The following is a 15,820-nucleotide window of genomic DNA, read 5'->3' on the forward strand; positions in this document are numbered from 1 at the left end:
CCCAGAACTGTGAGAAAATACATTTCTATTCTTTAAAGCCACCCACTTGTGATATATCTGTTATATAGCAGCACTAGCAAACTTAGACACTGGTAAAACTTGGTCCCTAAAAGTTCTAATAAGACTAACTGGCAATATATCCTTTGTCCACCTGGGAGCCCCAGGCCCTGACAATTATTACGGACTGGGTTTTTCCACAGCACTCTGGGCCTCTGCAGTGGCGTGGCTAAAGAGGGCCCTGAGCAATCACATTCCTCCTGGGGGTGAGAAGGATGGACTGCCACAAGCCCAATCTAGTTTCTGTCCTGAAAGACCATCAAAGGTAGAGTTTAAAAGATAGAACCCGAAAATGATGAACATACCAAACTGATAACAACGTTACGTTTTTGTGAGGGGGGCTGGAGGGATTAGGAGTGGTCATAAAAAAAACATTGAGGAATGTGGTCAGGAATGGGGATTCTGAGGGCAGGCTGCCTAGGTTCAAATTCTGACCCAGTCACTTATCCGCTGTGAGACCCTAAACTACTTAACCCAGAACCCAGTTGCCGTGTAGATTCCAACTCATGGCATTTCACATAGTAGAATTGTGCTCCATAGGGTTTTCATGGCTATGAACTTTCAGAAGCAGATCTCCAGGTCTTTCTTCTGAGATGTCTCTGGGTGGGTTCGGGCTGCCAATCTTTCTGTTAGTAGTCGAGAGCTTGACCTTCTGTGTCTCCCAGGGAACTGTTTTAAAATTTATAGTATATATAATGGAATACTATGTGTCAAAAAGCATTTTGATTTAGGTGTAGTTACTAGATTTACTGAAATATAAAAGAAAAAGTGTTTAAGTGAAAAATACAGGTTAAAAAATTCTACCCAGGGAAGGGGGGGGAAAAAAAAAAAGATGCTCAAGAGAATGATTCTTAAAACAGGAAATTTGACAAATCCCCAGTCATTAGAAACTTTTTTTTTTTTGTCTTACTGAAAATATCAACTGGAAATTCAGAGGAACCTTCATGTCATTTAGTAGGCAATTATAACACAGCCCCCTGGAAAAATGAAGGAAATGCCTATGTGTATTTTATCAATACTTATGTGAACGTAGTAGCTCACACTGTAATGCCGAGCTTGCAAACCAGGCTCAGGCTGAAGTGTGTGGCTAGGCTCCCAGCATTTTAAAAGGCCTCAGAAACAGACAGGACCTGGGTTTGGTGAGATGCAAGTACCAGTTGTCGTCAAGTCGACTCTGACTCATGGCAACCCCCAGCGGGTTTTCAATGGCTGATTTTTTTAAAGTAAATCTCCAGGATTTTCTTCTCAGGCACCTCTGGGTGGGCTCGAACCTCCAACCGTTCAGTCAGCAGCCGAGCACATTAACCCAAGCGCACCACCTAGGGACTTGGAAGTACAGGTAGCTTGGGGAGCCTTGCCATGCACCCAGCCCTCTCACTCCTTTATGTCACCCACCTGGCCCCTCAAGACATTTGTGTGTGACAACTGGAAAAGATTCTTGTTTTGGGGGGAAATGTGCAAGTAAGATCAAATCTTTCAAATTTTAACTATGTTAGGAGAGGGGAACTAGCAGTGATCAGGTCATTTGGGGTTTTGCCCAGACTCCTCTTCCACTATACCAAAAGCATCCCCCCAGGCTCTGGGATGAAATTTTCCCTTTGCGTTGTTTCATTTAATGCTATGAACACCTATGCTGATTCTCAGACTCCTTTAGAACACTAGGTGAGGAAGACATTTGGATTCCCTCACATAATCAGCTCTCAGACACTCACCATATATACAACGATGGCCAGTTCATACACAACAGACTGTGCTCCCAGCTCCACCATGCCAATGATACCTGGTGAGAGACAAGCAACTCCTTGCTCTTAGATCAACCAAAACACCAAGCCCATTGCTATTGGGTCCATTCTGACTCATGGCAATCCCATGTATCAGAGTAGAACTGTGCTTCACGGTGTTTTCAATGGCTGTGATCTTTCAGAAGCAGATCGCCAGGCCTTCCTTCCATGGCACCACTGGGTGGATTCATACCGCCAACCTTTCAGTTAGTAGCCAAGTGTGTAAACCATTTGCGCCACTGAGGGACCTTTGCTCTTAGACGGGGCCCCACATTTCCAACAGTCTTCATCATCTGTCCTCACACTGACCGCTCAGGAAGCTCCCGATCTCATAGGCCCACCATTCAATGCAGAGCATGAGCATGCTGGGGATGGCCAGGCGGAGAAAGGACCCCCAGTCCTCGAGACACTCAAAGGACCACCCTGCAGCCAGAACAGACACAGTCCATTTACCAATATGTCTAGGCACCTGGCTGGAACTCAACAAGACAAATATCCAAGTGCAAAGATAAAAGAATTCCTTACCTCCCCATGTAGCTTGATGTAATTTTCTCCAGAAAATGCAGAGAAAGAGGAGGAGAGCCAGCATAAACTGGGAAATAGTATTTGCCAGTGCAGAGCCCCTAGAAAGAATGAAAACAGTGAGAGAGAGGTATCTGCCCTCCTTTCTTTCCCCACCACGCCCGGCACTGAGATAGATGAGTGACTCATCCCTTGCCATGAAACCTACAGCAGGCTCCAAGGTCTTTTTCTGCTCAGAGGAGCATTGATCTCCATCCCTGACAGTGTTTCCAGATTGGGACAAGAAGGAAACCACATGCATATGTGATATCCAACCAGCTAAAGGTCCCACTCTTCTCCCCCCTTAAAAAGCCACATGCAAGGCATTCTTCTCCCTGTCCCAAGAATCAGCTGGACTCACATCACCCCGAGGTTCAGTTGATGGAGAAACAGATAGTTGGTGAGGGCATTAATGAGGTTGGCTGCAACTCCAGTTATGATCTGGGGCAGTATGATTCCCTGAAACAAGTTGAGAAGACCACACCGTGCCTTAGATCCAGAGAACACAACAGCTGTTTTCTGCTCTCCTAACACACCACAGGTTCTAACGGGGCTGCCTGGGCAGGGGTTACAAGCATACCAGAATGTCTTAGCTGCAATGACACATCCTTGCTGCTCCTACCTTTCTACCCTCCCGCCCTCCCCTCTCTTCTCTCTTTGAGGCACGAGTTTGTAGTTCTGGCCACAGAGAGAAATGGGCAGATAAGGAGAAAGCATCAGAGGAGTAATAAGACAGGTGCCTTGTCTGTAAGTGGGCAAGGACTGGCAGGGGTTAAACGGTATAAACAAGTCGTTTTGGCATTGGACAGTGGGTGAAAATATGACACTTTCTTGACCAATATTGAAATTCAGAAAATTTACCAAAAACGATCTTAAGAAACTAGAGTTTCTTTCTGGAGTGTGGAATATTGTTGTCAGCTGCTGGAAAGTCAGACCTCAACTTACCAGAGCCGCAGACCTTTGTGATCACCAGGCCTTTCTTCCCTAGTCCATCTTAGTCTGGAAACTGTGCTGAAACCATTCGGCATCATAGCAACACCAAAGCCTCCACTGACAGATGGATGGTGGCTACACGTGGGGTGCACTGGCCAGGAGTCAAACCCTGGCCTCCCAAAAAGCAGGTGAGAATTCTACAACTGAACCACCACTGCCCCCTGGAGTGTGGAACAACTACGCCATATCTGACGCTCCTCAGAAGTACAGGGACAGGAGAAAAGTCAAGTCTACTTTGTACCTCAAATTAAGACTTTTTCAGGGTGAGAAAGTAAAATGACATCAGTCTAAGAAAGTAACAATCTGCCTGCTACTCATCAGGCTGCAACAGCAGACACAGATAAAGCCGAATGCGAAGTTGACAGGCAGCATCTCCCCACCTCACGCTGCAAGTGTCATCTCAACCCCTTCTTTGAATGACTACCGCTTTCTTACTCCCTGAGAAACGCTGTTCTCTAACATCTAAACGATAAGCATTTTGCTGTTTGAAGTTATATGAGTAAGAAATAAGCATCCTCTTGCCTGCAGGATCAAAGTCACTTTAACACAGAAATCACCCTCAATTTCCAACCCAGGTGCAGAGTGTCACAAGGCTTCTGGAGGCAACGGTCTACATCTGTCTACACTCTGCGTTCACCTTAACTTTGAAGTGTCCAAGGAAACAGAAGCGGGTCCACTTTGCAGTCTAGATCTGATGTCGACACTTGATTCTCAGCCCTGTTTTGCTTCGAGCCCATCAAAAAACTTTGTTTAAATTTCATCTATGTTCTACCTTTCTTCACAACCTTATAATAACTTGATCTATTTCCTTTGTTTGGTGTCCTTTGAGATGTCCCGTGGTTCCTCTGGTGTTAGGTCTCCCTCAGTGTGATGGGTCGATAAACCTGACTTTCTGCTGGACAGCAGGTTTGTCACTGGTAGTGGAAGGCTAATGGGACTGGGACAAGGATCTCGGCTGATCACTACTTATTGATCTGGGGATGCTGATGCATTTTTAGCAAGGGGATTAGGTGATCAGATTTACATCTCAGGATGATAGTAAAAAAGCATCATAGTTTCGGACCGGCTTAGGAAAAAGACTGGCAGCAGCGAGATCAGTTAACATCCTACTGAAAGAATGTTGTTATTGTTGTTAGCTGCCATAGAGTCCACCCCCGACTCATGGCAACCCCATGAACAACAGCATCAGACTATTGTGATTCATAGGCTTTTCACTGGTTGATTTTTGGACTTCTGTTGCCAGGCCTTTCTTCCTACTCTTTCTTAGTCTGGAAGCTCTGCTGAAACCTGTTCCACTGACAGATGGGCAGTGGCTGTATTTGAGGTGTATTAGCCAGGAATTAAACCCGGGTCCCCACGTGGAAGGCAAGAATTCTACCACTGAACCACATTACCCTACGGAAAGAATACAGCGGCAAATGTTAAGAAATGAATTGAGGCAGCAGCATGAAGGATGGCAAGGAGCAGGCAGAACCTAGAGGACCAGGTGGCTGATCAGATGGCGGAGTGAAGGAAAAGATAGGGTCATGGATGATGGGACTGTATCAAGTGTAGTCTACCAGGAGAGAAAGGGGTCAATACCACACATTGAGATGAAGTGCAGGAGAGCAGAAGAGCAGATTTGTGGGAAAGCGTAACGTCTGTGTGCCTCCTGCAGCCAGCTGGAAAGACTGGAGGCTGGAGATATAAATGTGGGAGTCACGGGCATACAAATGGACACTGGAAACAAGCAGGAAGAAATCTTCCCTTGAAGCAAGATAAGAAGAGGCCCAACCTAGTCCCCTTCTCTTCCAAAGTCTCTGTTATAGATTGAATTGCGTTCCATCCTCCCCCTCCCCACCAAAAAAAAATATGTATTGGAATCCTAACCTGTGGATGTAATCCCATTTGGGAATAGGGTTTTCTTTGTTATGTTAATGAGGCCATACCATTGTAGGGCATGTCCTAAACCTAATCACTTCTGAGTTACAAAAAGAGCAGATTAGACCCAGGAGCAAGCACAAATGGAGAAGTCAGATGCCACGTGGAGACCTTCAAGGAACCGAGGAACACCAGGGCTACAGATGCTGAGACAACGATCTTCCCCCAGAGCCCACAGAGAGAGGGCCTTTCCCTATTACAGTGCCCTCAACTGAGGCTTCAAGCCTCTTAAACTGTGAGGAAATAAATGTATGTGCTTTAAGGCCACCCACTTGTGGTATTTCTGTTGCAGCAGCACTAAGAAACTAAGACAACCCCCCACCCTAAAAGTGCAAGTACTCCCCCCGGTTTTGTCTGGTTCTGTTTCCACCCTACACCTTCTCCAAGGGTAATATGGCCACTCCCAGTTTCAAATACTCCCTCCACGGTGAGGATGTAAATTTCTAACTGCCTGCCTCACTCTGCATGCAGCAGGTCTACCACCTCAAGGGAACATGACCACACCACAGTTAATAACTTTTTCCAAGAAACCAGGTGTTTCTCTCTTGTCTCCACGGATGGTCTTCCTAGGCTGGGCCCCCAAGGTGGAAACTTTGGATTAAAGTGCAGCTGCTGCTTCTCCCATGGTCCCTACTGCCAACCAGCCACTTAAGTCTACAGCATCCATCTGCCAGGTCTCCTTCTGCTTCCCTGGGGTGTTCTTTTTCATCATAGATCTTCATCATCTGGTCTGGACCAGCAGCCTTGGTACAACAGTTCAGCACTAGCTGCTAACTGAAAGGATGGTGCTTTGAACCCACCCAGCAGCTCTGTGGGAGAAAGAGCTGGGGAACTGCTCCCATACAGATTATAGCCTAGAAAACCCTGTGGGGCAGCTCTACTCTGACACATGGGTTGCGATGAGTCAAAAATCGTCTTGACGGCGCATGACAACAACGTATCCATTACTCTCATTTTTTCCCCTGCCAATTAATTTGGTTCCTAAAAATTAAAATCCTCAGCAGAGAACCCAAGCTTTGTACAAACTGACCCTGGGCCAGCCTACCCCGCCAATTCTGTCATCCACTGTATCCCTCCACCCACTTCAGTAAACTAGTTAAGACTCTGCATTATCTTGGACACACCCAGTATTTTGCATACTTGTGAATGGGTCCCCTCTCTCTGGGGTGCCCTTCCTTGCCTTCTCTACCTTGAAGACTCTACATGTCTGCCATAACCCAGTTCAAACCTCCCTGACCCCTCTCAGCTCATGGCACCTACTTCTAGCTCTTTCTCTCTGCCTCAGGATATTAGAGAGGGGTTTTCACATCCACATTCCCAATCGGTTATGTTAAAACTTGGGCTGGCGCATTTGGTGAGAGACTGACAACCAGGAAGAAGGCACTAGAGTGGACTAAGGTATTTCTGAGCTCTGGGCTGTGTTCTTTCAGAAATACTGATTTCCTTCTCTCCATGCTACAGAGATTTCAAGTATAAAATTCTAATACTAACCAATAAAGCTCTGAAATATTCTTGTTTTGTTAATAGAGTAATATCTTCCTTTCTAAAAGCCATAAAACAGATGGAAAAATTCCTCCATTCTTTCTCCCCTCCCTCCTGCCCCCTGTTACATATGTAGGGGAAACTCCGCCTATGTGGCCATGATCCATTGCCCAGTATCCCCACTTACCTGGATTTATCCGGAAGGAAGTCAGCAGTCCCACATATGCTGGCACCATAAATCCACACCTATTTTTTTTTTTTTTTTTAATAAGTCAGGGCAACTGTCCCAGGACCTCTAGCCAGTGCTATTATATATGCAGAGTTCTGACTGACCTGAGGTGTCCTTCGATTTATGCTTTCATATCCCCCCCTGAGAAAAGTGGAACCTTTTAGACAGGACCTTCATACCCTGGAGCCTGAGAGACAGGCCCAACGTACTACTCTCTCTGAGGAGCAGACAGACATGAACCCACTTCCAAGCAGCTGGGTTAGAACACCGAGCCAAAGAGCACTATGGCTCTAATCCTACCTGCCAGTGACAATATTTCCAATGGGAACTGGATAGGAATTTTCCAGAGCCAAAAATAATGTGTCCTTTCCCTGATATCACTCAACAAACTTCTCAACACCAAAGTCCTGCACACACAACACAGAAACATGTATTCACTCCCACGGCTCCCAGCAGGCAGGCTCTCTCCATCGCAGCCTCCCCTGTCCCTGGTATCCTTAGGGTCCCTAACCACAGAAAGCTGCAAATTCCCATTAGCTTCCCAAAGAAAAAGGGCAGTAATCATTACCTGGTTGAGCAAATATTTTACTTGTAATGTATAAAGAAAGGTCGCCTATAAGAGAAAAAGGGAGACAAATGTTAACATTTTAGCCTTGCCACATGGTAGTGAGACCAGGCCACGCCGGGAGCCACAGCCCATCTACACCAAAACTGAGGACTGGAGCCACGGAGGCAGCCATCTAAGGATGGGAGGGGGAGGGGTGTTTATGACCAAGGTATTTCATATGTCTTCTATCACACAAATGTTACCCATGCAACCCTGGAAAAATGTAGGTGTCTGGCAAAAGGAAGTGCGATTTCCTTGGGTGCATAGTAAAGACTCTTCTGGAGGCAGTGTGGCATAATGGAGGCCCTTGGGCAAACTCTAGTTGGGTGCTTCCAATGTAGGCTACACCATAGTTCTATTTAGTGAGCTTTTTAAAGAATACCAAATTAAAAGGGTTTCAGAATAAATTAAAGAAAACACAATGCCAATTATGAGGACAGATGGCCAAACTGTCCAACTGGATAAAATTTAGGTCGGATCCTTCATTATGGGCACACTATTGCATAAGACAGCAACACACGCTCAGCAAGTGAAAGTGTAAAGGCTCAAAGGGATGCCCCAGGGGTTCAGAGATGAGTAAGAACATGCCTCTATATTAAAAAGGAAAAAACAAGTCTGAAGCCTTCTCCAGGGGTGAGCCCTGAGATCCCTCCAGCTATAGGACACAGGACAGTGGCCTCTAGAGTCACTTTAACCCTGGTATTTCTTCAAGGGACAAATGTTTGTGTCCTTAATGGGCATAATTAAAGCCACAATTCCTCGAAGGAACCAACAGCACACGTGAGAATCAGTTAAGACTGAGTTCTGGATCTCTCAGCTACCTTTTACCAAGGGACCCCAATAAGGGAACCTCTTAACACTTGAAAACTTACAGGAAGAGCTGGAATGAAGATCATGACATAGGTCTGGGTAAGCCTATATAATGAAAAGGAAAAAAGTGATGAAGGCAAACTAAACCGCCTTTTGCATTCTTGGCTCTTTCTAAACTGATGGGCTTAAATTGCTAGAGCAAAAGTGAAAACTTACGCGTAGAACTTGTCATTTTATAACCCAGATTACCTCTCCTGGTTCTTTAAAGTCAACAGGTTGACAGGTTTTTTCAGCCTCAGTATTACTGGTGCTACGGAGTAGATTCTGACTCATGGCAACTCCATGTGTGTCAGAGTAGAACTGTGCTCCACAGGGTTTTCTTTTGTGTACGTACAGTATGTTTCTTCATTTACTTAGATTTTCTTTAACTTCTCTATGTAATGTCTTGTAATTCTTGGTATAGAGGTTTCCAAACCTTCCATCAAAATCATTCCAACATTACTTTTATCGTTTTCTTTTTTAAATTTTATTTTTGGTGACAATATACACAGCAAAACCTGCTCCCATTTTATAATTTCTAGACATGATGATCAGTGACATTGGCTAAATACTTCACATTTTGTCAATATTCTTGTTACTTCTCTTCTAGTTGTTTCACTTCCATTTACTTAATCTCCTTGGCCCCAATCTTCCCATCTATGCTTTAAAATACGTGTTGACCTTTTGGTCTTATATAATTTTTTTTTTTTTTTTAAACAAGTACAATACTCAAAGGTGACAATCATTACTCTTTGGGCTAAACTGTTACTTAGTTTCAAGGTGACTTCAGGGGATATTTTCAATTCAAGGTTTGAAGATCAGCTCAGGGCCATAGTCTCAGGGACTCCTCTAGCCTCAATAAGTTCGGTAAGTCTAGATTCTTTAAGAATTTGAAGTTCTATTCCATTTTTCTCCCTTTTTTATCAGGATTCATCTATTGTGTTCTTGATCAGAGTATTCAGTAGTGGTAGCCAGGTACCATCTATTTCTTCTGGTCTCAAGTTGGAGGAGGCAGTGGTTCATGTAAACAATTAGTCCTACAGTCCAGTTCCTTCTCTGATTCTTGGGTTTCCTTCTTTCTCCTTTGTTCTATAGGGTTTTCAGTGACTGATTTTTCAGAAGTAGATTACCAGGCTTTTCTTCCGAGGTGCCTCTGGGTAGACTCAAACCTTCAACTTTTTGGTTAGCAGCTGAGTACACTAACAATTTTCACCACTCAGGAACTCCAAACTCAGCATTATGGCTGGATAATTCTTTGTTGTGAGGGGCTGTCCTGTGCACTGTGGTGTGTTTGGCAACATCCCTGGTTTCTGCCTGTAGCATCCTCCTACCAGTTGTGACAACCAGAAATGTCTCCAGACACTGCCAAATGTCTACTGGGTTTAGAGCCATGAGTTTAAGACAAGAACTTTGGAAAGGTCTTTATCACTTTAATTCAATGGGTCTCAAACTTGACTGTACATTAGCATTATCTGGGGAGCTTTGAAAGATATTGATGCCCAGGACTCACCCCAAGCCAATTAAATCAGAATATGGGGTAAGGAGAAGTAGAGAACAGGCATGGATGGTTTTTAAAAGCACCCAAGATGATTTTAGTATCAACCAGGTCCAGCAGCACTAAACTATGAACAAAACCCACAAACTACCATCCCACATGGAGGATGCTTGAAAATCTAACTTCAATCAAAACTATTTATCCTATAAGTCATCCAAGAGCAGATGATTCCAGATTTTAGGTGCCAAGTGTGAAAAGCATTAAAATAAAAAACCAAACTCATTGCTGTCCAGTCGATTCTGACTCATAGTGATCCTACAGGATAGAGTAGAACTTCCCCATAGGGTTTCCAAGGAATGGCCGGTGGATTAGAACTGCTGACCTTTTGGTTAGCAGCCGAACTCTTAACCACTGCACCTCTGAGGCCAGGTAGAAATCAGTTGAAGAAAGCTTAACCTTGCCTGGAGGTGTGGCCTTGTCCCTGGCCTTTGTAATTCCTGGAGGCTGAATTTGGATTGGCTGCACACCCAATCCAGCCATGGTGTGTCCCATCGTACCTGGACACAGCCGGGTCCTGCCGGAAGAGCAGGAGCATCAGCTCGGTGTTGAGGAAGAGCGCCCAGCAGGGGAAGCAGGAGAGGAGCAGGATGAGTGCACCCCTCTGCAGGATGATGCCCACATGCTTCAGGTTCCGGCTCCCAAAAGTCTGAGTACACAGAACAAAACCAAACTCACTATCCCAGAAATGGCACCCCTACTCTTCCCTGAAAGCCTTCCATTGTGCCTCCTAAAGAAGCAGGCGGTTCTAAAAACTTGGCCATGTTCTTTACAGAGTTGGCCCTGATAATAAGAAAGACAAGTGATTCTCAAATATGCTTCCCATCAGATTCACCTGGGGAACAGTTAAAGAACGCTGATGCTGGGGTCCACTCCAAGCATTCTGAACTTAACTGGTCCAGGGCAGGGACTCAGATATCAACAATTATTAAAAGCTCTCCATTTGGTTCTGACGTGCAGTCAGGGTCGCATTACCTGGGAACTTGTTAAAAACGCAAATTCTTGGGCCCAACTCCAGGCCTATTGAAGCAGAAACTCTGGGGGTAGGGCCAGTGGTGTGCTGCCACCAGCTTGTGAAAGCCACTTGTGCATATCTCTTCCCAGCTTCACATTCAGTGACATCTCAGTGGTAGCTTGAAATCAGCCACAGAGGAAGGACTTACGCCCCCAGAAATGGCAAACACTGCAAGTCAAGATATTCCCCTCTCCCACCCCAAAGCTGACTGTTCAGCATTTACTTGCATGCCACTGGACAGGATCTAGCAATCTGTGTTTTAACATGCTCTTCAGGTGATTCTGATGCACGCTAAAGTTTGAGGACCACTGAACTATACCCAAATCAATGACTCCCATATTGTGGTAAGTGATAGAAGAAGGAAAGTTTGAAGAATGTCCCTTATTTGGTCAAAACGTAGTACAGTGCAGTCACGCTCATACATACTGGCTCCAGCCACATTTAAGAGAAAGCGCACAGGGGGAAAGGGAATTGATGGCTAGTGAAATGCTGCAGGTGCTTGCTGACTGTGCACAAGGCTCTTCCTTCTTGCTGGTGGGGCTCTTCTACGCTAAAGAGAAGATGTCCAGGGTCGTGTGGGAGTGTGACCACTTCCGTTTACCTGCGAGATGAGGGTGTCACAAGCAGAAGATAAGCCCAATCCCACTGAAATGCCAGTGATGTTGATAACCTGGAAATAAACCCAAGGAGATAAGGCCACACAGAACTAAAGGAGGAAAGGAAAACAAGTCTCTATCTGCATGGATTGAAGCCCGCAAAGCTCCTCCAGCACCAAGTCAGCTAGACCACTGGGTTAACTGCCTGGAGCCCTTAACAAAGCAGCTGGGTCAGCTCAGAGAACATGCTTAAATTATAACCAGTTGCCCCAGAGTCCAACCCAACTCATGGTGACCTCATATGTCACAGAAGAACTGTGTCCATAGGGTTTTTTGTTGTTGTTGTTGTTGTTGTTGTTAAGAGAAGTAACTTCAGTGATCCTTCTTCTATTTGTTTTCTTTAATTATTCATAAGAGTCATTATACATATGACATATGTGTATGTATATATATTGTTAATTGCTATTGAGTTGATCCCAACTCATTGCGACCCCATGTGTACAGAGTAGAATTGCTCCACAGAGTTTTCAAGGTTGTGACCTTTCAGAAGCAAATCATCAGGACTGTCTTTCAAGTGTTCCAAGGCTTCTCTGGGTGGGTTCTAATCACCAGCCTTTTGGCTAGTGGTCCACAGCTTAACCCTTTGTGCCACCCAAGGACTTTGCCCATGGAGTTTTTAATGGCTGATTTTTAGCAAGTAGCTTGCTAGGGGTTTCTTCTGAGGCACCGCTAGGTGGACTCAAACTTCCAACCTTTCGGTTAGCAGCTGAGCAAGTTGGCCATTTGCCCCACCCAGAGACTTCATGCATAAGTTTAGGGAGTAAAAAAAAAAAAATCAGGCCAGAGATTATTACACAGGCTTTCGCTTTTTAAAGACAGCTGTTTTACTTCCCAATTTCAGGGGGCTGTGAATCCCTGTTATGGGAAATTTAAAAACCACACAAATGTACCACATTAGCACATTTGGGTAAGTCCACTTGTCCCAGACCTAACACAGCCTGTTACATCCCATAGAATACCAGGAGTGCAGAAACAAATCTCTAAAGTCAACACTAGTACCCCAGGACCATGGCTTCAGTGGACGTCTAGGTGAATTGCCTTAAGAAAATGTTCTGCATCCCACTTTGTTAAGTGGCCTCTTAAACACTAATAAACAGTCATCTAAGATGCATCAATTGGTCTTAACCCACCTGGAGCAAAGGAGTATGAAGAATACCAATGACACAAGGTAAATATGAGCCCAGGAGACATAAAGGGCCACATAAATCAGAGACTACATCAGCCTGAGACCAGAAGAACTAGATGGTGCCTGGCTACTATGATGACTGCCCTGACAGGCAACACAACAGAGAACTCCTGAGGGAGCAGGAGAACAGTTGGGTGCAGACCCCATATTCTCGTAAAAAGACCAGGCTTAATGGTCTGACTGAGACTGGAGGGACCCCAGAGGTAATGGCCCCCAGATCTTCTGTTAGCCTACGACTAGAACCACTCCCGAAGCCAACTCTTCAGACAGGGATTGGACTGAACTATAAGACAGAAAATGATACTGGTGAGGAGTGAGCGTCTTGGCTCAAGTAGACACATGAGACTATGTGGGCAGCTCCTGGAGGCCAGATGAGAAGGCAGAGGGTGACAGGAGCTGGTTGAACGGACACAGGGAATACAGGGTAGAGAGGAGGAGTGTGCTGTCACATTAGCAGGAGAGCAGCTAGGGTTACATATCAAGGTGTGTATAAGTTTTTGTAAGACAGACTGACTTGAATTGTAAACTTTCGCTTAAAACACAATAAATTAAAAAAAAAAAAAGACTAGTACCCCAGGCCTTGTAGGCGTACTTGCCTTGACCAGGGTCCTCAACAAAACACTGGGGTTCCTGGAGCTTGGCGGAAGCCCAAAGCAGTGCCCCCAAAACCAAGGAATGATATCACAATGCCCAATGCTCTCCCTGTCGGGAACCTGCTACCTTCCCCTGAGTCTACAGGGAGATGTCCATGGACAGAAGCCTAAATGGCCTCACCGAGAAGCACCAGCTTTTAGAGGGCCTTGGCTGCACCCTGAAAATTCCTAGCCAAACAGACTCTGCCTGAGGCTTGCTGGATGCATTTCTGTTTTCTCACAATTTCTGAGCATTGAGGAGAAAAAAAAAGGACAATTAAGCCTCAGGTTGTCCATGTTACTCCCTGAAAGCAAAATAAAGCAGTCTATATATACCTGGTTCAGAGTAGTTTTGCACAATTCAGAGGTAGCAAACTCAAATGCCTGGAGAGACCAGGAAGGTCATGTAAATGTGTGCAGGGCAGGAGGAAAGGGGAGTGGAGGAAGCTGGGGGGGTACTGAGGGCACACACTTGCCTAGAGCCACTGAATTCAGGTTTTTAGAAACACCTAACAGGCTAAGGAGTCGCTGGGTGGTGCAAACAGGCAGTATGTTCAGATGCTAACCCAAAGATTGAAGATTCAAGTCCACCTATAGGCACCACAGAATAAAGGCCTGGCAATCTACTTCTGAAAGGTCACAGTCATTGAAAACCCAGTGGAACACAATTCTACTCTACACACACAGGGTTCCCACAAGTAGGAGTCGAGCTGACGGGAACTGGATCTGGATGAGTTGATATATCCCCCTGGCCTCTTGCGTGGCCAGTTGACAACCTCTGGCAGGGATCAATGACATATCTTTTTGGTTACTGGGTTTACATTTAGGATACAGAGAGGACTTGGGGTTCCTCCTAACTTTAGGTTTGGACACTAAGATCTAGGATTTCATCTTCCAGTTTCATTTCTAGATCAGGGACCCTCAGTAAGACAATTAATGGGGGTGGTGTGGGGGAGTTAGAGTTTCTCCTGAGGAAGTCTGAACGCAACTCTCTTTCTACTATTTGCTTCTCCCAGGTGTGAGACCAAGAGCAGAAACTACAGCTCCATGGATTATCAATTAGATGATGCGCTGGGCCAAATAATGCCCCCCCACCCCAGAGATGTCTACTTCCTAACCCCCAAAATTTCCAAATAGGTTACATGGCAAAGGAGCATTAAGGTTGCAGATGGAATTAAGATGGCTAAGCAGCTACGCTGAGAACAGGAGGTTAGCCTGTGTTATCCAGGAGGGCCCAATGTACTCACAAGGATCCCTGTAAGTGGAAGAGGGAGGCAGAAGAGACTGTGTGTTAGAGTGATGCTGGGTGAGAAAGGCTCGACTGCCCATTGCTGGCTTTCAAGATGGAAGGGGCTATGAGCCAAAAAATGCAGGCAGCCTTTAGAAGCTAGAAAAGGCAAGAAGAACGATTCTCCCTTACAGCCTCCAGACAGGAATACAGCCCTGCCACCATTTTGATTTTGGCCCAGTGAGGCCCATTTCGGACTCCGACCTCCAGAACTGTGAAATAATACGTTTGTGTTGTTGTAAGTTGGTGGTAATGTTACAGCAATAATGGGAAACTAGCACACACGGCTTTCATAAATCAGTGTTAGAAAGTTCAATACATACCGCAATTGCCAGTGTGACAGCATCCAACTCCAGCTTCCCCAAGTGGCCGCAAAACACAGAGCTTATGAAATTAATCAGAAACACCATCAGCTGGGCCAGGAACTGGGAAGAGACAGAAAACAAGGAAGTGCAAATGACCGGCCACCATCACCGCCAAAAGAGGGGGCACATTTCCTGGGGCACATTTCCTGGGGCCCAGGGAGAAACCCCCTAACCTCCTTGAATCAACTACAGTCAGAAGTAAAGTGACTTGGTGCTTAGTGGCCTCTACCACCTTTCACAAGTAAATGGACAATTTCTGATGGGCTTCATGAAATATTAAAAAGTTTATTTGCAACCACTGTCAGGATCATCTTTTTTAGAACCTCCTAGCCTTTTTATTTTTCACTTCAGATTCTCACACCACATATTTTGCTCTGAAATTTTCAAAGGCTGCCTTCTAAAACTCCTTTGTTATCCCAGTGAAGACTGGGGAGAATATAGCCTTTAATATCAAGAACTCCAGCCAGCAAGAAACTCCACAGACAGGAGTGCCTGAGGCGGAAATGAGATCATCCAACTGGAAGGCTGCAGGATCCCGAATCTTGGGGTGAAACTGTCCTGGTCTGCCCAGCACCTTTGATTCTACGAAACCCCAGGTGTGAGGGGAAATTCAGCTTCTAGAATGTTGAGCCACTGTCCCTCACAAT

At 45.4% G+C, this 15,820-nt stretch overlaps 1 protein-coding gene across 1 annotated transcript in view; it reads right to left on the reverse strand.

Moving 5' to 3' along the window:
- SLC47A1 (solute carrier family 47 member 1) overlaps positions 1-15,354 on the reverse strand; it is a 48,572-nt gene extending 33,218 nt beyond the window's left edge. The window contains exons 1-8 of the mRNA XM_064279357.1: positions 15,132-15,354; positions 11,648-11,716; positions 10,532-10,680; positions 8,503-8,545; positions 7,592-7,636; positions 2,761-2,858; positions 2,148-2,461; positions 1,770-1,837 (exon numbers count right to left, since the gene is read on the reverse strand). Coding sequence (XP_064135427.1) covers positions 1,770-1,837; positions 2,148-2,461; positions 2,761-2,858; positions 7,592-7,636; positions 8,503-8,545; positions 10,532-10,680; positions 11,648-11,716; positions 15,132-15,218 — 873 coding nt within the window. The 5' untranslated portion in view covers positions 15,219-15,354. The remainder of the gene's footprint in view (positions 1-1,769; positions 1,838-2,147; positions 2,462-2,760; positions 2,859-7,591; positions 7,637-8,502; positions 8,546-10,531; positions 10,681-11,647; positions 11,717-15,131) is intronic.
- Positions 15,355-15,820: the final 466 nt, after the last annotated feature.

The sequence above is a fragment of the Loxodonta africana genome, chromosome 2, assembly GCF_030014295.1.
Source record: "Loxodonta africana isolate mLoxAfr1 chromosome 2, mLoxAfr1.hap2, whole genome shotgun sequence".
Lineage (NCBI taxonomy): Eukaryota > Metazoa > Chordata > Mammalia > Proboscidea > Elephantidae > Loxodonta > Loxodonta africana.